General features: G+C 47.5%; 1 protein-coding gene across 8 annotated transcripts in view; it reads left to right on the top strand.

The window, feature by feature from the left end:
* The window catches only part of GATAD2A (GATA zinc finger domain containing 2A), a 92,183-nt gene that overhangs the window by 27,427 nt on the left and 39,556 nt on the right, over positions 1–25,200 (top strand). For 7 of the 8 annotated variants that reach the window (XM_065917347.1, XM_065917343.1, XM_065917346.1 and 4 more), the window contains one exon: positions 8,129–8,217. In XM_065917347.1, coding sequence (XP_065773419.1) covers positions 8,203–8,217 — 15 coding nt within the window. In that variant the 5' untranslated portion in view covers positions 8,129–8,202. Of the gene's footprint in view, positions 1–8,128; positions 8,218–19,216; positions 19,357–25,200 lie in introns of those variants that run through there. The other variant, XM_065917344.1, reaches the window with a different exon arrangement.

Raw genomic sequence — 25,200 nt, 5'->3', positions numbered from 1 at the left:
CTAAGCAGTTACAGCACGTGGGCTTAGTTGCTCCACGGGATGTGGGGCCTTCCCAGACTGGGGATCGAACCCGTGACTCCTACATTGGCAGGTGCATTCTTTACTCCTGAGCCACCAGGGAAGCCCTTGCCAGTATCTTTTTGTGCAGTTTATTTGGGGAGTGGAGGGAAGGACTGAGTGATAGTGAAGCATGTCAGGGACATGGGCCTGGTCTGGGAAGCAAGTTTCTAGAACCTTACTTGTAGTCGTGGGTATACCAGCCCTCTGGGATTTGTTCTGTACCCACGCCTCAGAATGTTAGAATGATCTGTTATTCTACCTCGAAGAGGCATTGTGTTGAGTGAAATAAACCAGACAATAAAGGACAAATACTGCATGATTTCTACTTAAATGAGACTCCTAGCGTAGTCAAATTCATAGAAACAGAAAGTAGGATGGTGGGTGCCTAGATAGGGGTGCGGGGGAGGGAGGAGTGGGTGATGAGTGTGTAATGGGGACAGAGTTTCAGTTTTGTAAGGTTAAGAAGCTCTGGAGATGGTTGGTGCTAATGGCTGTGCAGCAGTACGAGTGTACTTAATGCCGCTAAACTGTGCACTGAAAAAAATGACCAAGACCAGAGAAGTGACTTAAGTCGGTGAATGTTACGTATATTTTATTAATACCACATTGAGGAAGAAAAACAAAAGGGAACCTTTGTGAATTTAGAAATATCCTGTATCTTTGTGAGAGCATGCATTTTTATCCTCCAAATGTTAGCTTAGAGAGAAATGAACAAAGGCGCTCACATTTTGATGGTCTACCTTATGTCAGATACTAGGGGCTTAAAAAAAAAAAAAAAGATACGCATAGTTCTAGAAGGCTCATTGTAACATCATCTTGGGAACATGATTCCGTGGGTGTTCTTTGGTCCCTAGGAGGGTGGGGCCTGGATGCACTTCCTCCCCTTGGTAGGGTGACACGACTGGAGTCTGCAGGAGGTGTAGGGGGAGCAGTGTCCTGGAATACCTGAGGTCTTCTCACAGTGCTCAGAAGAGATTGAAGGTAGTCCTTATTTTCCTGTGGCTCTTTGTTAGACAGTTTCCTTAGTATGGCACATATTTTATGGGTGTACCCTGAAGGGGAGACTCCAGTTCCTAGGTCCTCGTTACTAACACTGAAGTTATTTCCTCTTTTGTTCTGACATTTTCTTCAGGGTGTCCTTTCATAACATCACACACTAATGCTAAACCCTTCAAACACTTACCAAAGTCTCAGACTTGTCTAGAGGTGGACATTTGATTGTTGTGCATTTTAAATATGGGGTGAGGTGTTTTCTCTGACGTTTTGAACTCCCAGGTGGACTGCTTGGGCAGCTGCTAGGGAACACGCGTGAAGACACTGAAAGGAGCCTCGTTATAAGGAGTCATAGGATTTTGAGGAGCAACAGTAGTCATAGTAGTCAAAGAAAGAACTAGTTGCTTCTGTTGGAGAGTCCTCCTGGAGCCAGGCTTTGTCGCTTGGTCTTCAGGGTGATCTTGAGTCCTAAGGGGCTAAACGGGCCCCCAGGGGCACAGTCGGATTTGGCCCCAGAGTGTTTGAATTGTCAGAAGGGTCGTGGCCGAGCAGTTGGTTGTTTGTGATTCATCAGGAGGACTCTGTTCATCATCATCAGGATGGTCTGGTGATGTGAAAGGGGGGGTATCCAGAATGCTTAGGAGAGAGGAGGTAGGTGGTGGGGTCAAGTCTTCAGGAGGGCGTGGGTCTGTTGGAAGGATTGTTGATGGTATTTTCTCGGGACGGATGCAAAAGGAGAAGGGGGCGGCAGAGGGTGAGATGGTTAGATGGTATCACCGACGCAGTGGACGTGAGTTTGAGCAAACTCTGGGAGATAGTGGACGGAGGAGCCTGGCATGCAGCAGTCCATGGGGTTGCAAAGAGTTGGACGTTGACTGAGTGAACGACAACAGCAGAGAACTTTGGCCGTAGGAAAGGGGGAGGGGAGTAGTTCAGGATGTTGGTGACTGGGTCCTGGGGTAGCTCTCACTTCTCAGCAGTGACAGGGAGGCGCTTCTGGACACAAGGCCGTTGAGGCCTGTCGGAACCTCCAAGCACCATTCTCCAAATAAATGTGTGAGGGAGTTGGGGGGAGCCCCTCCCCGGAGAAGCCCTGGGCCCCCCAGGGGCTGTGGTGATGCTGTGGCCTTGCCTATCTCCATGTGTTGTTTGTTTCTCATGTTATTTATATTGTCATGTTTTTACATCAAGTTGGTGGTGAAAACAGGCTTCCCACGTGGCTCAGTGATAAAGAATCTGCCTGCCAGTCCAGGAGACATAGAGACGTGGGTTTGATCCCTGGGTTGAGAAGATCCCCTGGAGAAGGAAATGGCTACCCAGGCCAGTATTCTTGCCATGGGGTCACAAAAGAGTTGGACACGACTTAGCGGCTGAGCAGAGTGGTGAAAGCACAGTGGCTGGGTGTTTATAACTGGCAGAGGATGCCGTTTTGTCATTTCTCTCCGTTCCTTGCTGGACCTTGGGTAAGAGGAGCAAGAGCCCTTCCTCTTGTGGAACGTGGAGTGTTTGGGGGAGAGAACCTAGCGGAATGCTTGTCAGATGTCAGGATCAGCCATGCCAAGTGAGGGGGTTTTAATCCTTGGGGATGAAAGGGAGAGGGTTTCTGAGTAATACACGTTGAGTCTGACAGATGAGTGAGGGGAAGGAAGTACTTTCATAGGAGTTAGAATAGCATGTGCAAAGGTCGGGTCGTAGAGGAAGGCAGATATGGTGGGTAAAGGAAATAAGATCGCTGTGGTTGGAGGCAGGAGCATGGTGTGTGTACCCAAACATACGTGCGTGCCTATACATAACGTGCATGCCAGATGACTTCATGGGGTTGCCTGGGCCTAAACAGTCAGGGTCCTAAAGGCTGTGGTGAGGTGTTGGGAGCACTGGGGGTTTTAAGGAGCTTCCGGAAGGGACGGTGTGGGGACACAGCCCGTGTCTTGGTGAGGCCATGGTTACTGTGGCTGAGGGGGATAGGCAGGGGTCCTTCAGGGCTCTGAGGGGCACATACTGCTTGCTGCCCGGTGGATGCTCTGCCTTGACAGTTGAGATCGGCCAGCTCTGGTTGCCGAGGACAGGCTTGTGCAGCCGGCCTCCCTGTCAGCTCCGTGACCCTCGTGGGGCTGAGTCTCCCTCTCCAGTCTGCCTAGTCATGCTCTCCCTGCCTCTGTGGGGATACAGGGTTAATGAGGCTCTGGGCCTGGGGGAGAGCAGGTACTGCTTGGTCCCGGGGGATGTGGAGCCAGAGCACACCCTCGCTGCGCCTGCGCTCTGATCTTGTCTCAGGCAGGCAGCTTTGACCGAGTCACCTCTGTCCCTGTAATGCTGAGCAGAGCCCACCAGCTCAGTCTTGTTGGCTTTGGGGGCCACGTTGTTGTCATTACTGCTCAGCTCTGCCCTGTGGATGAAAGCAGCCATAGACAGGGCGGATGTGGCTGTGTCCCAGGAAACCCATTTCCCAGAGCAGGCCCAGACAGTAGTTTGTGACCCCTGGATTAGGGAATTGACTCTGACCCAAGTTAGTCTTTGCCTAGCCAGCCAGCACATGCTGGAGCAGTGTGACCTTTGGGCTTGCTGGGGTAATCCACTGTTGCCCTGCCTCAGTTTCTCCTTTTCTCATAGGGCTGGCTATGGACTTCGTCTCCTTGACAAGTAGCAGTGTGGTTGCTTCGACTGTTGGCAGATGGGTCTAGGGTAATAACCCTTTGTTTCTGGAGGGCGATGCTCATTTTGTGTGGAACAAGTGGACTTTGGACCTAGGGGTGGGAGAAGGTGAATGGGATTGTTGGGTTTCATCTTGGCGTTTTTTTGGGCTTAATACCACGTTCTTGGGCCTGGATTGGAGCTAGGGTAGTTAAATATTTGGATGCAGACACAACTGAAGAATTTTAGAAACAACACAAGTGTTCGAGTGTAGACAGTGGTAAGGAGGAGACCAGAGGCATGTGGCTTCCCTAGGACCAGGCCTCGGAAGGGACAATGTGGCCCTTGGGGGAGCCCCTCAGAGAGCCCAGGCTTCCCCATCAGGCGCCCTTGGCCCCTGAGAGCTGACCCTGGGCTGGCTCTGGGCACTGCAACTTCAGTGTCCCTGAGGAACACTGGAGCTCCCTAGACAGCAGCCGGTGTCTGGCCGGGGCCTTCTCACCTCAGAAGGGCGCGGACCTCACTTGCCTGAGCTGGAAAGGATGAAGTGGCAACAATGGACTTATGTTCCCTGAAGTGCGGTAACTTGATTTCGTTTAAATCACCAATCACTGCATCCTCAACAAGTGTGATCTCCCTCAGATTGGGAAATCGTTGTTTGGGGTATTGTGTGTGTATGCATGTTAAGTGGAGTACCCAGGTGCAGGGTCAAAGCCAAACCATAATGATTTATCAAGGGAGCGGAAGAGTCTCTTATGAGTTGGTAATTGTGTACTTAAGGGTTACTCGATACTGTTTTAAATGTATGGGTTGGAAATAAAAACAGTAAAAACTCTCTAAACCCAGCGGGGTTGATGGCACAGCAGCCCAAACGATGTATCAGTGAAAAGCGATTACAGTTTCTTTTAGAGAGGTGCTCCCAGTTCTGTTTGGTGCTAAGGGGTTTCTGCTCCTTTCTGAATTTTGCACTAATTTTATCAAGGGGTGGTTGTTTATGAACTCCTCAAGTTGATTCCTTCTCCCTTAGTTAACCATCTCTGTTAAACCATCTCTGCTCATTCAATCCGTAAACTATTGAGTGCCAGACATGTTGTAGGTGCTTGAAATGAAATCAGGTCCCAGGCAGATACTCCTTTCCTTGTGGCATCTTTGTTTTTACTTGGTGAGAAAGTTCGTAGACATGGTAACTATGTTGTGTGGAGTTTGAGGAGGGGTTGGGGTGTGGGGAAGAAGGGGCAGTGAGCACAGTGGGCCTCTCTGAAGGAGACGTTTGAGCAGTGATTTGGGGGTGAAGGGGAGGAGTCGGTCCTCAGGGTGAGAGTGATTAAGGCAGAGAGAGCAGCTAGCACAAGTGGTCTAACAGCTACAGTTGGGACAGACTGTATACAGACATTCCTGAAAAATCGTGTGAAACTGAATATGAACTGGGCATTTGTTGACATTTAGGGCTTATTGTATGGTAGTTATGTCTTCAAAGGTCATTTTCAACTTGGACTGCAAACTGAAGAACTGATTGTTTAAAATAATAGCGTATCTGGGATTTTGTTGAGAACCTTAAAGGGGACCCCAAGGTGGAAGGGTGCCTGGTGTGTTGGAGGCCAGTAAGGTGGGGTGGGTCATGCCTCTGGGAGAGGACTGGACCTCACTCTGAGTGAGAATGCAGGGCCTTTGGAGGGTTTTGAGCTGAGGAGTGAAAGCAGGAGGTCCAGTTTGCAGACCTCCGCCCTGTTACTGGAGGATAGTGTGGCTAGTGGAGGTGTGAGAGGTGGTTGGACCCCACATGTGTTTGACAGCAAAATCAGTAGGATTTCCTGACGGACTGGATGATGGGTAATCTGATTAAGAAGATAATGCCAGATTTTAATCTGAGCATCTTGAAAGACTGAATTTGCTGTGAGCTAAAGTGGGGAAGGTTGTGGTTCAGGGTGAAAGTCTGAGATGACCTTAAAACTTCTTATATGTTGCATAGTGTCACATGATGCACTGTATGCATTATTATAGCAAATTAAGGTGACTTGGCATTAATCCCTTAGGAAAATGTCCAGTGTGTCTTGTGGTTTCAGAATTAGGGTACTTGGTGTTGCAAATCAATTGTCCATATGAGCATGGATGTATTCTGTTCATATATCTGCTCATCTGCTTTTATGTGCATGTCACACTCTTGGTTACATACTTGATGGTATGTCTCCAGATTTGTTTCTTTTTCAGTGTTTCATTATTCTAGGTCTTTTGCATTTCCATATAAATTTTGGAGTCAGCCTTTTTGTTTGTTTGTTTTTCAGCAAAAGATGCTGGCAAATTTTTGATTGGGGCTTTGCATCAATTTAGGGGAGAACTGACACTTTCTGATCCATGGGAAAGTCATCTCTCTATTTGGGTTTTCTCTCACTAATCTTGGTGACATCTTACTGTAATTCAGGTTGCAGGTCTTGTCCATGTTTTTAAAAATCAGATTTATCTTTAGGTGTTTTACATTTATACTGTATTAATTATTACTATTTTTTAGAGCTTTGAGTTTTTTTTCCCCAAAGATTTACTACTTAGTTTCTTGTCTGTGGTGGATCTTCGTTGCTGTGGTTGGAGGCAGGCTTTTCTCTGGTTGTGAGCAGGGACTAATCTTAGTTGTGATGCACAGGCTTCTTACTGTGGTGACTTCTCTTGTTCCAGAGCATGGGCTCTAGGCGTGCAGGCTTCAGTAGTTGTGGTGCTCGGGCTTAGTTGCTCCCTGGCGTGTGGGATCTTTCTGGACCAGGGATCGGTCCTGTGTCCCCTAAATTGGCAGGCGGATTCTTAACCATTGGACCACCAGGGCAGTCCGAGCTTTGAGCTTTTAAAAACTTTATTTACTTATTTGGCCGCATAGGGTCTTCGTTGTGGTGTGCAGGCTCTTTTAGTTGTGGCATGTGAGATCTAGTTCCCTGACCAGGGATTAAACTTGGTCCCTAAGAGCAGGGAATCTTCGCCATTGGACCACCACAGAAATTCTGAGTTTTGATTGTTTGTTGCCATTGTGTGGAAATACCTCTGACTTTTGTATATTGACCATGACCTGAAGAGAGCAGGAGCTTGGAAAAGCCCAGGACTACTCCTTCTGAGGTTTTGCTCTCTGAGGCAGAGAGGCATTGGCTCCAGGGAATTAATGGCATCTACTGCATTTCCCAGACTGAATAGGGTCTAAAAAAGTGACAGAAAGGGCCCCTCTCCCTAGGAGCTAGCCCTGGTGGTGGCTGTAGCCAGCTCTGGGCCTCACTGAGGAGGACTCTGTGTTCCTTGGTGCCCAAAGATCTTTCCATTAGATATCTTTACATATGATATTTGCTTATTTTGCAAGTTCTCCTATGGGAGTGTTTCTCGACATCCATGAGCTGTGAATTGCTGTGAACCCAGTTTAAATATAAAGGTTTCATATCAGAGCAAGCTCCTGGTAGTCATGTGGGTGCAAAGAATGACAACAGAGATGATACTGACAATATTTGGCAAACTAGAACTGACAGCTGCCTGGGAGGCTGAGATTTGACTGGTTCACTGGCTTGAGCCTGTGTGCCCATTGCACTGGACATGTAACCTCACAAAGGAGGGAAAGTCATGCTGTCTCTGTGACCTTGGGAGAGTTCCTGGACATTCTTGAGCCTTAGTTTTCCTGTCTGTAAAACAAGGCAGCCCCTTTTTGCGTGGGCCATGTAAGCCTTTTGGAGCTGATCCCTGGGTGAAACTTATAGTTGCCCTGTGGCAGTGAGGCCACTTCCATGTGGGAGATGAAGTTTATCCATCCTTGGGTACCTCATGTCCCCAGCTTCATGAGGGCAAACTCTGCCCTGCCTGTAATGGTGGGTGGTTTTCTTGGGGTCTGTGTTTGGGTGTGGGCACTGGCGAGAGGGGAGAGGTCACGTCTGGAGAGGGAGATGTGGTGACCTTGGACAAGTTCCTGAATATCAAATATGTCACTTCCCTTACCTGTCAAATGGGAATGATTGTGTAACTTAAACCCTGAGACTGTCGTGGGGATTCAGAGAGATAACCGAATTTTAATATAGTACCTGGAACTCACTACTGAGCATCTATTAAATGCTAGTATGTCTGTTTTTGCTGTTACTGTCATTAATAGTATAATCACAACCGTCAACCATTTTCTGCGTGCTCAGTATGTTGGCTTGTGGTTGTGTACCACCTATTGTCTCTATCCGTATTGTTTAAGATGGGATCTTTCATGTCTGACATCTTCGTGTTTACTGGTTAGTGCACCATATTGGGTCATACAGTCAGAGACTGATAGAAATTGATTTCTTCAGCTTGCCCTCCTGTGGAAGGGAGCAGTCACAGTGCTCTGCTTGAAATCTAGAATTATGCTGTGTAATTCCAGGGATTGGAGACATTTAAAATTGTCAGTATGTTCCAGTAACTTTTTTTGGAAACTCAGTGTTTCATCCTCTGTTCTTTGTTTTAGGTTGGCCAGCACATTGACAGAAGTTGCCTTTTGACATAGCTCCCACCATGGCCGGCTGGTAGGACCAGCGTCCCATGCCCAGAACCCAGGTGAGTGCGAGGTACCTGGTATCTGTGGAGTGGAGGCACTGACTTACCCAGCAGGCCTCGTTCAGGCCCTTGGACTTTTGAAACAGCACTGCTTCGGAAGCTGGTAGCCACTCCTGGAGAGGGAAGAAGGCCAGCACCTCTGGATTTGCACACTGGGCGATCTCCTCGGGGCTTCCCAGGCCCTGCCTTCTCGGGGTGGCCTTTCACTCTCTTCTTGGGTCTCACAGGTCACTCATTTGAAAAGCCCAGGCCCCAGGAGAATGAGCCGTCCTCTTTGAGGATCAGGGGCAGAGGATAGTTGTGGCCAGGTGGCCTTTGCCCTCTGGCCATTCCTGTGATTTCCCAATGCTGACGGAAATGGTTAGCATTTATCCTTAACCACCCATGCTTGTAGCTCATTGACCTTACTGCACTCCGTGCCTGTGGGGAAACTGAGCCATCCCCCCACTGCTTTGGGGTCTCAGGTGGAGACTGTCCAGGGCTTTTAGGACCCAACAGGACCGAGCCCAGAACCAGGTGGTATTTTGTCTGTTACTATCAGGGACTGGCTAGTGATGTTTTGGGCCAGGGTTACCTAACTGGAGAAAGTAGGACTGAGAGACGTCTTAGAAGATGAAGACACCTTGGAGACCTCCTGGGTTAGTGAGCCGCTTCCTCTTGTAGGCCAGCTGGCCGGTGACTTTCCGAGGGGTGTATGCCCTCGAAACAGTGGCACCACTGCATGGGGCGAGAACTGGCTGCAGGGACTCCCCTGCTGGGCTGAGCAGGGTATGTGGCGGGGATTGGGTGTCGATTTGTGAGGTTTCAGCTCTTACCTCCGTAGAGCAACAAAGTATGGGAGTGACCAAGTAATCCTGGGGTCAGGAAAACATTTCCAGAATGTTTCCCCAGCAAAAATAAATTTTACTGGTGTTTAAAATTTTTTAATTGAGATAATTTATATACCATTTAATTCACCCATTTATAGTATACAATTCAGCGATGTTTTCGTGTGTTAAGGAGTAGTGCAGGTCACCTCTGTGTAGTTATGGAACACTTTCATCACCCCCCAAAAGAACCCCATCTCCAGTCCCCCTTCCTCAGCCCCCAGCAGCCATTCCTCTACTTTATACCTCTGAATTTGCCTGTTCCGGACATTTCTTACCAGCGGAATAACTGTATCTGACCTCTCGCGTCTCACTTCTCATACTTAGCCTGTTTTCAAGGGTCAGGGTCTGTCTACTCTGCAGCGTGAGTCAGTGCTTCATCTGTTTTTGTGGCTGAGCATATTTGATTGCATGGCTAGACTACGTTTTGTTTATCCATTCATCTGGGATAAATTTGGGCTATTCCCACATCTTGGTAATTATGAATAGTACTATGAAGATTTATGTACACATGTTTGTGGAGACGTGTTTTCAGTTCCTTTGAACGTGTACTTGGAGTGGAATTGTTGGATCATAAGTCTAATATTCTGATGAAATGCCGGACCGTTGTCATGGCAGCTGCACCATTTTACACCCCACTCCCCCAGCCCTGCCCAGGGACCCTAGAGCTCTGGTGAAAATGACTCAAGGAGTCTGTCCCAGTTTCTTGGAGCTAGTTGAGGATCATTGGTGTTAATGGTGCTCATGACCTGGTGCTGGTGGCAGCATGCAGTAGGCCAGCCACCTAGAAAGTGGGTTTGGCCCGTGGTTGTCAGTAGGCTTTCTTTGAATGTTAGCATTTAAAATTCATGGTACTTTATGTCTAGTAAAGGTCTTACTGCAGCCCAGGGTGGGGTGAGTGACCATCACTTGTTTAGTAGCCCAGGGCGTTGTCTGAAGGCAGAGGGCTGGTTCAGGATTCTTTGAGGTCCTAGGCTGGATGACCTCATATCTGTCTGGCCCTTCGTTTTATTTTGCTTTAAATTTTGACCACAGTTCAGCATGTAGGGTCTTAGTTCGCTGACCAGGGATTGAGCCTGCACACGCTGCAGTGCGCGCGCACAGTCTGAACAGTCGGCTTGTTGAATGAAAGAAAACTCCTCCTTTCCTATTACAGGGCCAACAAGGAAGACAGAGCCATAGCGTTGGAAAGCAGTCAGGTTGGGGATCCAGGAGGGAATTTCTGGAAGCCCCCTCAGGTGTTCCTCTGGTCCTGCCTCTCTGTACCTGCTGTGTGAAGGGCTCGATGGGAAAATATGGGCTGTGGATGGTGGTGGCAGGTGATGGTCAATGTCAGACAGGCAAAAGCACCCTTGAGCAATTATTTTTAAAAAATGTATAAATACGTCAGCTTGTGTACTTTTGGTCGTGGGTGTAAGTCAGCCGAGTAGATTGATTGATTGATTGTTCCACTTTCCATTGAACCGTGGCCTGTGGTCTGCTGGGGTCTCCTCATTCCTGCTGCCCAGGACTCAGTGGGCACAGAGAAAGAGCAGGGCAGGAGAGGGGCTGTGTCCTGGAGAGTCTTGGACACGCACACAGCCCGCACACAGGGCCCCACGCTGTGTGTGTTGTCAGTGTGCGCACTGAGGGTCCGTCTGCTTGCCTGGGCTGATGGCATTGGTGTCTGCCCTTGAATTTCGCCTGTCAGGTGTCTTGTTCATTCAGCAGCTGTAGACACTGCTCTCGTGCTGAGAGACTGGCCTTGTGCTTGGTTGTTAAGGACCAAAACGGGTATGACTTGTAGAAAAACAAACAGGGAAAAGCAAATGCAGATAACCCTTAAGCAAGTCAGGAAAGAGACTCAGTCTTTCCCAGTACTAAGAATAATGCTCACTGGAGCTTCCCTAAGACATTTCTGACCCTTAGTCTTGAAAGGTGGACTCTGTTCTGTTCTCTTGGTGGGAACCAGGCACCACTATATGTTGCTTTGGGAGGCTCACAACACGTCAGAGAGGGATTTACTTACCCTTTGCTCCAGTGAGTTCACTTCTCAAAAAGTATCCTGTAGATAGACTGTCAAAAGTAAGGATTGTGGCTGGGCTGTTCACTACAACGTTCTGAAGTAGCAAACTGGAACTGACCTAGCTGTTTGCCAGCTGGGGCCAGGACTGATGGGGCTGGATCTGCCAGTGGGGTGGAGCTGAGCCCCTGAATGAAAGAAGGGATGGCTTCATGTCACGGTGATGGGATTTCTAGGGTGAATTAAGTAGAAACAATAACAAACTGAAGGGTAGATGTATTGCACTTACTTTCACCCCCCATGATAAAAGGTTAGGGGTAGGATGGAGACATAATGTGTATTTGTTTTTATTTTATTTTTTAGAATGGATATACAAACCATAAATGAACTGCATGGTCACCTCCAGAGGTATGACGAAAAGAGAATAGGATTATTGGGAGACTCCTCCAGGTTTCCTTTCTGTGTCGCACCAGATGCATGATTTATATAATTGGAAAATAAAGTTATGTCATGTTGGGGGAGGGGAATCCCCAAAAGCCATGCGCAAAAGCAAGCTGGAATAAATGAATCTAGGTACATATCAGTTGTACTCAAGTTGGTAATTTAACCTCTCAGAGGATTTATTTTACATGGCCTTAAAGCATTGTAGTTTTGGAGACTTGTTGGTGGCCCAGTGTTAACAATCCACATGCCAAGGCAGGGGACACATGCTGCGAGATGCCTAAGTCCATGCGCTACAACTACTGAAGCCTGTGTGCCTGCAACTAAAGAAGGGCCACATGCAGCAACAAAGACCCTGTGCAGCCATAAATAAGTAAAATTGAAAAAAATGGTAGTTTTTGATCATAAGATATGAGATAATGCCATAAAGGTAAGAATAAGGGGGGAAAAATCTTTAACTCCTTTTAGGAATCATATTTTTGGTTTCAGGTCAACAATGCCGATAGTCTTATATATTGTAGGAGAAAACAAGTAATTGATGTCTTTAAGAACCAAAATTGGAAAAAAAAAAAAAAAAGAACCAAAATTGGGAATTCCCTGGTTGTCCAGTGGTTAGGACTCCATGCTTCCATTGCAGGGGGCCCAGGTTTGATCCCTGGTCAGGAAACTAGAATCCCACAAGCCCTGTGGTGTGGTTAAAAAAAAAAAAATTTTTTTGGTTGTTGTTGTTTTAAGGACAAAAGACATGTGAGTGAAAGATCAAAGCACGTAAGTGAAAATGTTTTGATTCTAAATCTGCATTGGGACTGTCCCAGTTGTGAAAGATCCTGCCAGGGTTATGTCAGAAGGACCCACAGGACACCACCCCCCCCCCCCCCCGACCAAGGGTGGGGCAAGGGCACTGTGAATGAAAATTAGTCCCTGGGTTGGAGCATCAAATGTGTTTAAAGAAAAAAATCCAGGGTTTGTATTGATGATTAGAAGAAAGGAAAAAACTCGTGAGTGCCCTTCAGAAAGTGTTAGGGAGTCAACTCATGTTGAAAAATTGGTAGAGTGAAGAAGCAAGCATTTAGCTCTACTCTACAACTGAACTTGCAAGGAACAAAACAGTGGGTGAGGGCTAGTTTCCCTCGAAGATGGATTCAAGCTGCCAGAATTATCCAGTATGCTCTACTCATACTGTCTGATGTGGTACCTGGAATATTGTGACTGAGAAAGTAAAATTTTAGTTTTATTTGATTTAAATCTTTTTAAATAGCCACATGTGGCTAACAGACAGTGTAGCTATTGACACTCTGGCTAGTGAGTATGGAACATGAAATTATAAGTTCATGCTTTTGCAGACACCTAATAAAATGGTGGATCTAGACAGTGGTCCTCAGTAGCTGCCAGCCTTCCCCACCCCACCCCCCAACCCAGGAAGGGTGCATGTGCTCTCAGAGGGGTGTATGCTTGATTCGGCCTCAAAGTCTAGTTTATGGGAAATTGGGGTTGTGTTCCTGGTGTGGGTCCCTGGTGACTCAGACGGTAAAGAATCTGCCTGCAGCACAGGAGAACTGGGTTCGATCCCTGGGCTGGGAAGATTCCCTGGAGAAAGGAATGGCTCCCCACTCCAGTTTTCTTGCCTGAAGAATTCCATGGACAGGGAAGCCTAGCTGGCTACAGTCCATAGGGTCACAAAAAGTCTGAGCGGCTTTCTATGCGACTGAGCAACTGACAACTTTTCACACTTTCCATTATACCACAAGGCGGCCACTTGCAAAACCCAGTCAAGGGGAATGGGACAAATGACCTGATTTCTTCAACATATGATTGAAAAGAATGTGATGGGGGAACCTGTGTCTTAGACAAGTGTGACTTTGACAGAGATTGAGGAATGATTAATTGTTGATGGTGTGATCATGAAATTGTGGTTTTGTGTCCTGTAGTGATAAATACTGAACTGTTCATTCATAAATACATATTGAATGGCATTTGCTTCTTAGAGCCTATCAGACATGAGGTGGGTGAAAGACTGGTTGGTTGTCTTGATGACCGTGGGATCTGGGTGGTGGGCATGTGCAATTTATGCTGCTTCTTTGGGTATGTTTGCAGTTTTTCATAAAATAATTTATTCTCCATAAAATAAATTTGGAAAATGGGTGTGACCCAGGCCTTCCTTCAGGGAGCTTTATGATGCATGTCACCCAGTGCAGGAAAAGTACTACTTATAGCAGTGAGGATGGTGGCCGCTTGTGGTTGGTGTAAGTTCAAGCAGAAAACCTTCAGCAGAGATTCTGGAGTTGCTGTGGGGAGCTGTGACCAGTAGCCCATCAAGTGGTACAGCTTCCTGTTAAAGCGTTATTATTTTCTGTAATAACAGCACTTATAGTACCTTCGTGGAGCCATGTTGGTGATAAAGTGGGTGTGTTCCTATTTTGCAGGTGAGGAAGGTGAGGGATATGGAGGTGAGCCAGGTATTCTGGTTTCGGCCTGATGGAGTGTGACGCTGGTAGCACTGTCTGTTCTGTGCGTGATTCCTCCCACCGCCCCCAGAACCCAGAATGCATCGATCACCACATGTGTTGCTTCACTTCAGTACCCTGATGCCATAATGTCCCATATGTTGTTTTCTGACACAAATTAATATATTATTCATTAGAAATCAATCTCACCTCTCCATTGGTGGTGTCTGCCCAGAGCAGCCGTAGCTGCTGGATAAAGTAGGTAGTTAGCTGGTCTTCACCATGACTGTCTTATAAAAAAAGAAGTGCTTTGTAAATTTGAGCCTTAAGTGTGATCCAGGGTTTATGAGAACTCCAGTGTGGGTGGGACCTCTGCCCTATGTCTCAGCCTGCTGTGTTCACTGCCCACCCCACACATCTTCCTGGGACTGTGCTGCTATGGATGGGAGGCCTTTTGTTGGAACCCCTAAAGGTGTCGCTGGGGCCCAATCAGCCCCTGGTCCCTGGTAGAAACTAAGCAAGTGTTAGGGTGAATGAGTGAGTGACACATCTGTGAGACTGAGGCGTCTGACACAAGCCCAGTGTGGGGCCAGTGACAGGCCTGACTTGATCCTGCTCTACACTGGTGGCCTGTGTGACCCCTGTCCTCGGAGGTCTTGGCTTCTCACAGAGCTGGTTCCCTTTTGGTAAACTGTCCCATTTGTGCCCCACGTGGTCACACACTGTATCACGGGCTTGCTGCGGCCTCCTTGGCTGCTGTGAGAAGCTGATGAGGGACTACGCCCCAGTGGACAGTGGCTCTTGGATTGTTGGCGATCTTGTTACACAAAGGAGTCTTTCCTTGAGGACCCTTTTCAGGTCCTGTTGGGAACAGAGTAAGCCTGCTTTTCCCTTTTAGTAGTTAAGCAGCTCTAGAGGGGCTGTGGCTCTTGAGGTTGATTATTTTGTTTTTGTTTTCCTGCCTTAAAATACTAAGGTAATGTTCACACAACATGAAATTCACCATTTTAATCCTTTTAAGTATACGTTGGCATTTAATACAGTCATAATATTGTGCAGCTATCACCTCTAATTCCAGAACATTTTCATCACCCTGGAGAGAAAACCTGTATGTATTAGCCTATACTCCCCCACCTCTGTGCCCCCATTCCCTAGCAGCCATTAATCTACTTTGTGTCTTTAGATTTGCATGGTTCTGGGCATCTCAGAAAAATGGAATCATATTCTGTATGGCCTTTTGTGTCTGCTAAACATTCTAAACAGTTACCATGTTTTCACAGTTCATCTGCATTGTGACAGGATCAGAAATTTATTCCTTATGTCTGAATAATATTCCATAATATGGATATACCACATTTTGTTTATCCACCCATTGGTGACATTTGGGTTGTTCTTGTTGGTTGTTGTGAATAGTTCTGCTTTTTAACACTTGTATACAATTTTTTTTTTTTTTTAATGAACACATCTCTTGGATATATCTAGGAGTAGAATTGTTGGGTCATAGGGGTAATTCTATATTTATCTGTATTTAACTTTTCAAGGAGCTGCCAGACTTTCCCACATCACAGCAACATTTTACATTCCCACCAGCAGTTTATGGTGGTTCCAGTTTCTTTATGTCCTCAACAACACTTATTTTCCTTTTTTTTCTTTAAATAGTCCTCCTAATGGGTGAGAGGTAGTTTTGATTTGTGTCTTCCTAATGATTAATGATGGTGAACATCTTTTCATGTGCTTATTTGCCATTTGCCATTTCATCTTTGGAAAAATGTCTTTTCAAATCTTTTGTCTGTTTTTTTGAATTGGGTTTGTTGCTAAGTTCTAATAGTTCTTTATATATTCTGGACATCAGACCATTATTAGAGATATGATTTCAAATATTTTTTCCCTACTCTGTTGATTTTTTTTCACAGTCTTCTGCACAAAAGAATTTAAATAAATTTGATGAAGTCTTAATTTATTTTATTTTCTTTTTTTTTGATGAAGTCTAATTTATTTTTTTCCTTTGTTGATATTGAACTTTTGGAGTCCTATCTAAGAATTTCTTGCCAAATTGAGGGTCCTGGTTTTACCCTCATATACTCTTCTTCTAAGAGTTTTATAGCTTTTAATATTTAGGTCTTTGGCCAATTTTGAGTTGGTTTTTCATATATGGTGTGAAGTAAGCATTTTGTTTTATTAATTTTATTTATTTTTTGGCTGCACTGGGTCTTCGTTACTGTGCATGGGCTTTCTCTAGTTGCATTGAGTGGAGGCTGCTCTTCATTGTAGTGTGCGGACTTCTCATCGCAGTGATTTCTCTTGTTGCCAAGCATGGGCTCTAAACTGTGTGGGCTTCAGTAGTTGGTACTCCCATGGTCTAGAATGAGGACTCAGTAGTTGCAGCTCACTGGCTTAGTGCTCTTCTGTCATGTGGGATCTTCCTGGACCAGGGATCGAACCTGTATTCCCTGCACTGAGAGGTGGATTTTTAACCACAGGGCTACCAGGGAAGTCCCCATTTTGTTTGGTTTTGATCATTTTATTTTCTATTGACAGGAAGAGTTTTTGACTTATTTAATGAGGGAGGGGAGTGCCATAGTTGAGAGTACTGAAAGTACTTTTTCTCATCTGTTTAACAAGTATGTATTGAACACCTATTCTGTCCTGGGCCCTAGGACAGTATCACTGAACAGAGATAGTCTGTGTTCTTGGGGGGGTTAGAGGAGGGGGACATACAGATGGAAAGATGAGTAATTAGCATGTCTAGTGGTGATGAGGTGGGAAAGGGGGTAGAGACCCCCCCTGAGTCGTGTATGTGGGGTGGGGGGGAGATTCATGTCACTTTGCTGTTTCTGCTGAAGAGAATGCTGTACAGAGATCCTGGGAAGGATGTAGCAGGAAGTACAAAGGCCCTGAGGTGGGAGTAAACTTGGCTTTCAGAGGAGCAGCTGGGATGTCTGAGTGGCTGGAGCTGAGAGAAAGGGGTTGAGGGATAGGGGGGACGTGAGAGGGGTGGTAGTAGTCAGGTCAGAGGGGCTCTCAGGGCCTTGGCTGGGGCAAGATCTTGCTTTTACCTTGAGTAGCATGTTGTAAAAAATGACCACTCATGTGATATCCTCTAGGTCAGCCTGGCTATTTTTTGGAGATGATAGGTGTCTATACCCAGAACAACCCTCTGCCCAAGGGGGAGATTTCTACTCACAGGATGGAGGAGAGAAGGAAGATTTCTGTTCCAGCTTTCACAGCTGTGCAGGAAGTGCTGGAGGAACTGTTCCTCAGGAGGAACTGTTTCTTAGGCCCATGGGCTTCATTGAGGCCAGACACTTACTTAGCCCTAGACATAGGTTTCCCTGCTGGCTCTGATCCTTTTGGGGCTGCCTGCCCTGCTGCCGCAGGATGTGTATGGGGAGGAGCTGACAAAGGAGCCCAGGCAGGGCCTCCAGGCTCGTGTCCCCACATTGCTGGGTGCACGTTTGGCTCTCTTTCCACTCCCGTCTCCTCCTGAGAATGCAGAATGCTTTTCTGGCCCTTCCTGGAAGTTTCTCTGTAAAACCTCCTGCCATTCCCAGCTCGTTGGAGCTGGTGGCCAGGGCTGCTTTCCCAGCCAGGTCCTGAGGGAGGCGGCCCTGGAAGGGTTAAGGCCTCCCATTTGGTGATGTGACACCCACTGGGCACATTGCAGTTGGCAGGGAATTGGCAGGCATAACCCTTTGTGGGCCAAGGAGGCTCAGCCACACATCTCTCAGTGACGTCCTGCACTGGAGGGCCCCTGGCCACCGTTTCCCTGTGGGTATTTAATATTCAGATCCTCCTCACAGGCAGCGTTTTTTTTTTTTTTTTAAGAGTCAGACATGACTGAAGTGACTACAGGCAGCGTTTTTATTTCCATGTCGCCTTCTCTTCTGGTGACATTTGTTTCTCTCTGGGGTTGCACTTGGACTTCAGGCGCAGGCCCCAGCTGTCAGAGGCCCAGACACCTCTGTGGGGCCACTTCCAGGTAGGCAGTGTTGGGTAGTAAATGAGCACTTCTGAGAGCGGAAACACAAAATCCAAGCCCTCCTCTTCAGAGTGAGCCCCGGGGTGCTATCAAGTTTTAAAAACATTTGCTGCCAGTCTCTCCCCCTTTTAAAGCATGGTCAGTTTAGGCGTACTTTGTCCTGCTGTATGCTTGAACGTGGAGGTGTGGACAAGCTTTCATCTCCTGTCACTGGGAAGAGATACTCAGAGGCCAAGGCATGAAGCTGAGGTGCAGACTGATCTCAGTGATATCTGCATGGCCTTTCTGGTCCGTGGTGGTCCCTGTTTTCCGAAGTTTCAAGAGATGGTCTATGTCTGGGAAAGATAAAAACAAACTCACCACCTACCCCAGCTTCCTCGACAGGACCTGTGCTTTCTCTGGCTGCCTCTCCCTGTGACTCCAGGGAGGGAGGGAGGTGTTGAGGTCTGGGGACTTGGCTGTCCCAGGCCTGGCCCTACGTGTCCCCAGAGTGAGTCTGAGCGTCTGGGCGGGCCACCAGAGGGCTGGCTGTTACTGTGGCATGAGCCCCAATGAAGGCAGTGACCATCGGTTTTTGTGGAGATGACTGGTCCCCAAACCTGCTCTGTTCCCTCAGGTGGTACTGGGGTGAGGTGCTACCACCATCTTTCTCCAGGTCTGCATGGCATTGGCCTTGAGGAATATGAAGACCATTAAGGTTTTATTTTTAAAATGGTGGTGGTTGCTACTTGAGTATATTAAAATTTCTGCTCTCCGGATTAATTTTATTAAATATATCTCAAAAAAGCATTATTTCAGAGGCTACATTTACATGTCCTCCACTGGTGAAGAATCTGCCTGCAGTGCAGGAGACTCCGGTTTGATTCCTGGGTCAGGAAGATCTCCTGAAGAAGGGGCGGGCTCCCCACTCCAGTGTTCTTGGGCTTCCCTGGAGGCTTAGACAGTAAAGAATCCACTTGCAATGAGAGAGACCTGGGTTCCATCCTTGGGTTGGGAAGATCCCCTGGAGGAGGGCATGACAACACAAAAATAATCAGATTGTAATTGTGTGTTTATTTGTAAACTTAAGAGCCCAGGGTGTATTATATGTGGGTGTTTTTTTTTTTTTTTTTTAATTCTTCCCAGTGTTAACAGTGTTACATATCCGAGTGGTTCTTGAACCAAGGACTGAAGGTGACCTGATAGGATGGCTGCCTTGGTCTGACTTTACCTTGCATGATTCCTGAGTGGTGATGGCCTTATATTTGGTGTGTCATTATCATTTCAGATGGATGTGGTGTCTGGGCATGCTTGGCATGAAAGAAGTGCCCTGTTAGGAAACTAAGATGCTCCTGAACTTAACCTTCACCTTTGGCTCCTGAGTCTGAGTTGAACCCTCATTCACAAATGATGTGTCTTCCCTGAAGGGTAGGTAACCCCTTTGGGGGCTGGGGTCAAGAGAGTTCCCTGTGGAGAGCATCAGTGCTCAGATGGATTAGTTTGATGGAGTGACTGGAGGCACTTGATTTAAATTGTGTGCACACTTAGGTCTTTTTGGAGCACACTCTGTGCTGTCAGCACTTTCCTCCTCTGTCCTTCAGGACCTAAAGGTTCCAGCTCTCCTCACTCTCACAGGCTGATGGTCAGCCAGGACCTCCACCCCATCCCCAGTCCCAGACTACTGCAGCCTGCGGGGCCCAGTCATCACTGCTAGCATATAAATGGCCTCACTCTCATGGGGGAATGTTTTTTCCTTCTAAGCAACCTCATTCCATTTTAAAAAGTTGTTAAAAGTTTTGATCCCCTTTTATCTGGTTTCATGTACTTACTTGGGAGATGGGTTTTCACATGCCTGTATATTTCTGCCACTTTACCTTTTCTGCTCCCATTGCTTTCTCCTCTTCCATCTCTACAACTCCAGATTCTGCTCATGTGGCCTACCTCTAATGAAGCATTTCTAGATACTCCCCCTCCTCCTCTGGACCAGCTGAGTGGATTTCTTTTCCATTGTTGGCTTGTAACAAAATGATGATCAACACATGTATCTTACCACCCTTACTGGGTCTTTGCTGTCATGAAGGCCAGTGACCCCAAGCTCCTGCTCCTGCCTTCCACAAAGGTGGGACCCCCAGGTCACTGGCCCCTTGGAGGTAACTGACTGGGGCAGAATCAGTATTCGACATCCATGTCCTGGATCAGACAGACTGTGAACTAGGAGAAGGGTATCCCTGGTTGTTAGTAACTGACCAGGCTTCTTGGTACTGCCGAAGTTCCCTTCCAGATTCAGGCATCACTCAGATATTAACAACAGTAGACAGCAGTTGGTTCTTTGCCTTCTTTGGAACTTTACATTACTGTGTGCACAAAGTAGTAAAAATGAGCATGGTTGCAGGTGCTAGTGATTTTTAAACCGCTCTCTTGTTCTACCCAGGTGTGAAATTATTTGTCTCAGAGGAAGTGTGGGTTGAAGTGGTGGAGGTGTGCAGGGGTCCACAGAGGGCCCTGAGTAGCTTTTGCACGGCCTGTGGGCTCCTTCGCTTGCTTCAGAAGTTGGTGGTTCTGGACCCTGTGTCTCATCTCATTTTCAGAATGGTTTTCCTTCCCGACAGTTGGTTCTGGAGCCCAGCAGACAGTGATCACACATGAGAACTGCTGTTCTTTTGCTCATAAATTAATTACACAGAGAAGCAAGACCTTTTCTAAGATGATTGGATAAGATTTGGAAGTGGGAAGAAGGGATGAAAACTGTATATACATGAGTGTGTGTAGGTGCATGTGTCTGAGTGTGGGTACACGTGTGTATTTGTGTGACGCAAGGTTGCTTGGTGTTCAGCTAGCCTGGTGTATTGCATTTTGGGGATCAGGGCGGTATCTGCTGACACCCCTGTTTCCTGAGTCCCTCCTCTGCCAGTAGGGCGATGCTCTGCAAGTAGGGTCAGATGCTCCCAAGTCTGGAGCACCACGTGTTCATCTCTTTTACACTCTTCTCTCTGTGTGCCCAGAGCCTCGGCACCGCCAGCCACCATTAGAGGCCAGAGGTGACATTATGCGCCTTGTGAGAAACCTTTAAGAGAGCAAGTGAGCTCCTTAACACCACTGAAGAATTTGTTGGTCAAGACTTTGATTTCTGTAAAGAGGTTGTTTATCTGGCAAAAAATGCTGGCTTCTCTTACCATTAAGCAGGAGGCTCCGAAAACCTGCATCAAGTCCCCAGGTCCAGGGAACTCCAGTGGGATGAACACGATGCTGTCAGGCTGGAAGTGAGGTGGTGTGCCTACCAGTCAGGCCTGGCGTTCACATAAAAGTCAGGAGACTTGAAGGACCAAGGTGCTGACTGGTTGAAGGCTGAGCCCAGCGGCTGTTCCTGAAGCTGTGGTGGCGTGTCCAGGCTGAGGCTGAGCTGTGGAACTCCAGTTGCAGGCAGAAAGCACTGAGGTTTATTCAGGATGCAAGGAACAGGGCTGTGATGGCACTGCATGACTTGCCCTGGAGTAGGACATTGGGGGGCAGTGTGGTGTGAACCTGTGTCCTCCTGGACCCCGCCCCGCCCCCTGCTGCCGCCAAACCAGTTGAAGCCCTTCTTAGGGTTTCCCTGACACAGACGACTGCACCCACCCCCACCAGCCTTCAAGGGCACAGTTAAGTCCGGGTTACCTGGAGAGAAACCTGATCCCGAGGCTCTTCCCAGGAACCCCCTCCCCTCACCACCCCAGGTCTCTAGCAACTCAGCCCCAGTGTACTTGATTTGCACTTACTTTCCTGGTGGCTCAGGTGGTAAAGCGGCTGCTTGCAACGCGGGAGACCTGGGGTTCAGTCCCTGGGTGGGACAGATCCCTTGGAGAGGAAAATGGCAACCCACTGCAATACTCTTGCCTGGAAAATCCCATGGACCGGGTAGCCTGGCAGGCTGCAGTCTGTGGGGTCGCAAAGAGTTGGACATGACCGAGTGACTTCACTTTTTTTCTTTTCCTGGCTTAACCCTGCCCTGTACTTTTCCTTAGAGCTTTGGTCTGATGCTCAGGCACGTGTGCTTAGGAACCATTTGTTTCTGTAACTGGGTTAAAGTTTCATCTGCTTCAGTAATTGAGTTTATAGCATGTAATTTCCTTCTATGAGGGGCCTATTTATCTTGAGAGTGTGTAGGGCTTTTAGAATGATGTAAAATTGACCCATGTAGTTGGGACAGACTGACCCTGCAGTAACCAGTATGCACTTGACACTTCTTGAAACTCAATTTCTTCTGATTTGTCCAAAGGGTTAACCTTGAGTCCTGGACTTGGATTGAATTTACACATTCACTTCCTTTCTTTGAAACCAGTTTTCTCTATAGTCAGTTCTGCCGTAATGCTTGTTTGGAAAAGCAGATTTGTTCCAACACTGTTGGTATAAGGGCACATGGTTTTGTTACATGTGATTTTGTCCAGGAGAAATGCTAGGTCTGGGGGGTTGGGAACCTGTGGCCCACAGGCTCATGGCCTGTTTGGGTAAATAAAGTTTGATTGGGACACAGCCACGCCCATTTGAGAACCAACTGTCACAGTGCAGGGCTTGAGCAACTATGACAAAGACCGAATGGCCTGCAGAGCTGAAAATATTTACTGTGTCTCTTTAAGAAAGTTTGCTGACTCCTGTATTAGATGAATCCAGAAAACTACTCTCAGTTAAAAGAGCTCCTGCTGGGACCCTGAAACAAAATGCACCTACCTTAGATGTGCATCACATCATATCCATCCCCTTCTGGGTTCACACAACCTCCTTCCTCCTGAGTTACTGTTGCTGTAACTCAGAAACTGCACCCCATCCAGAGTCACAGCAAATACCCAGGTGAGGCTTCAGGCAGCATTTGTGTATTTCTTAGCTGTTTAACATGCTACCATTTAAAAATCAGGTTCCAAAAAATAAATAAATAAATAAAAATCAGGTTCCAGACTCTCTTTTGATGTTACTGGTGAAGCTTTGTGGTGGTGTTCCATCATTTCCACAAGCCCTGTGTTTCATTGCGCAGTTTTGCGCCTTGTGGCAGCTTTTAGGGATGTATGTCCTGTACTCCGGCAGAATTTCTGTGCTCTGAAAGCAACAGCAGGAGGTGTGGTCCCACTGATAACACTCAATACGGTTGTAAACATTTAATATCTCGTTTGGACCTCAGGGGGCCAGAGCAAGCGGTCAGACCCAACTTCCTGCTTGTGAGGCGCTTCCTGTGTCCTTTGGAAAGGACACGCCTGACTCTGGGTGGTTGATGGGGGTTTGATGGGGGTACTGTGTAGAGGAGCCTGGGCTTCAGTTCCCAGCACTGTCCCTCCCACGTGCTGTGTGATTTTCACCTGCCTCAGTTTTCCTTCCTGTAAATCAAGGGCTGATGATAGCACTCACCTTGCATCTGAGACGATTCATGTGCGGTACATAAATTCTCAATCAGTGTAAGCTATCTTGTCTGTAAAAGAAGACCCCACATTTCTGTTAACAGAGGAACATTAAACTTGGGTTGAGATCTGAGAGTACCAGTGTTGAAAGGGAGCCCATGTTCACCAACCCCCACCCCAGCCCCTTGGGGGGTCTCTTTAAAACCTGCATTTGTTCATCAAATGTTTGACGTGCACCCGCTATGTGGCTGGTACTCCTCTGGAGTTGGGGATACACCAGGTGGGTGGCAGTGACATCTGATGCCAGGAGGCTCATACCTTTTAGTTGCAGGGGTCCTCCTGGCCAGACTTCCCCACAGGTGCTTCTGTAGCCCCTGGCATGGCGAGCCTTAATTCTCGGAAGGAAGGCTGCCATGGAAGCCTTTGAGGACCACTGTTCTGTCCCAACTGGCGTCATTTACCGCCCCCCCCCCCCCCCCAACGTGCTTGTCTCTCCAAGGTCAGGGAAAAAAGATTTGAGCATGAGTAACAAAAGGCCTTTCGATTGTACGGTGGGATGTTCCATGGTGGGGAGCTTATAAGATAGCCAAGTAGAAAGAAGAGTGTTGAACCTGGTTCCAGGCCCACTGTACTCGGATTTCACCCCTTGTGGGATGACTGGCTGGTCTTCTACCCACAGAGACTCTTGGTGAATGGCACCTGCCCTCACATGTGTGGGTGTGGTCAGTCCTCACCGGAGTTCCCGGACTGCGGCAGGGAGAATCTGTTGTCCTTTGAAGGCCCATGGAACTTTTAGCCAGGTGGCTGGGCCCTTCTGATGATATATAGAAGAGAAAACATTTACATTTCTGAAGTGTCTTTAGGTTTTCAGAACACTAAGGGTTCAGATGATTTTGAACTGTCACGTTGGAGAAGACTGTTGAGAGTCCCTTGGACAGTAAGGAAATCAAACCAGTCAATCCTGAAGGAAATCAGTCCTGAATATTCATTGGGAGGACTGATGCTGAAACTCCAGTACTTTGGCCACCTCATGCAAACTGACTCATTGGAAAAGACCCTGATGCTGAGAAAGATTGAAGGTGGGAGGAGAAGGGGATGACAGAGGATAGCATCACCGACTCGATGGACATGAGTTTGAGCAAACTCCGAGAGTTGGTGAGGGACAGGGAGGCCTGGAGTGCTGTAGTCTGAGGGGTCTCAGAGCCGGACACAACTGAGCGACTGAACTGAACTGAAGGGTTCAGAACTCAGCTTCAGTCAGTAAGACTGAGGTTTCTTTTTGAGGAAATCTTTTGCACAGGACTAACTGTGGCCCCCTGTCCTCTGTCTGAGATTCCCCTCTCAGTTGCTAGGCATATGCTGTTCCTCTACCTGGACCATCTCCCTGGATTCCTGTTCTGCTTTGGCCTCATTCTGTGAGGCTCCATCTGAGTACACTCGCCTTCCAGAAAGTCAGAATGCAGGGGTTTTTAATCAAAGCCCTTGACTGACTTGCTACATTTTGCCATGTAAGCCATCTCCAAGAGTCATACCCTTCATGAGGCTGATTAACAGAAATGTAGGTCTAACTCAGCAGCCCATACTGAACCCATACTGTTTGCTCCACACTGAAGATGAAGACAGATGGGGGATATCTGCTGTGGGGGAGATGACGCCCCTGAGCGGTGTGGGGTTTGCTGCTGTGGGCTCTCTTGAGTGAGGGGCCCTCTCAGGGAGAGCCTACTCTGATGCCGTGGCCTGATGCCCACTGGGGATAGCTGGTGACCCAGGGGGAAGGTGGGCTGTGCGGATGAAATAATGGGTTCGGGTTTACTGCCGAACTCAGAACTCAGAAGTTGCTGTAGCAAGTGGTCCAGAAGGTGGACTTGAAAGCTGCCAGTAACAAGTGGGAAAGTGGCAGCAGCATCCA

The sequence above is a fragment of the Muntiacus reevesi genome, chromosome 1 (genome assembly GCF_963930625.1).
Source record: "Muntiacus reevesi chromosome 1, mMunRee1.1, whole genome shotgun sequence".
Lineage (NCBI taxonomy): Eukaryota > Metazoa > Chordata > Mammalia > Artiodactyla > Cervidae > Muntiacus > Muntiacus reevesi.
Note: the sequence above shows the minus strand (reverse complement) of the source record. Positions and strands in the feature narration are given on the sequence as shown.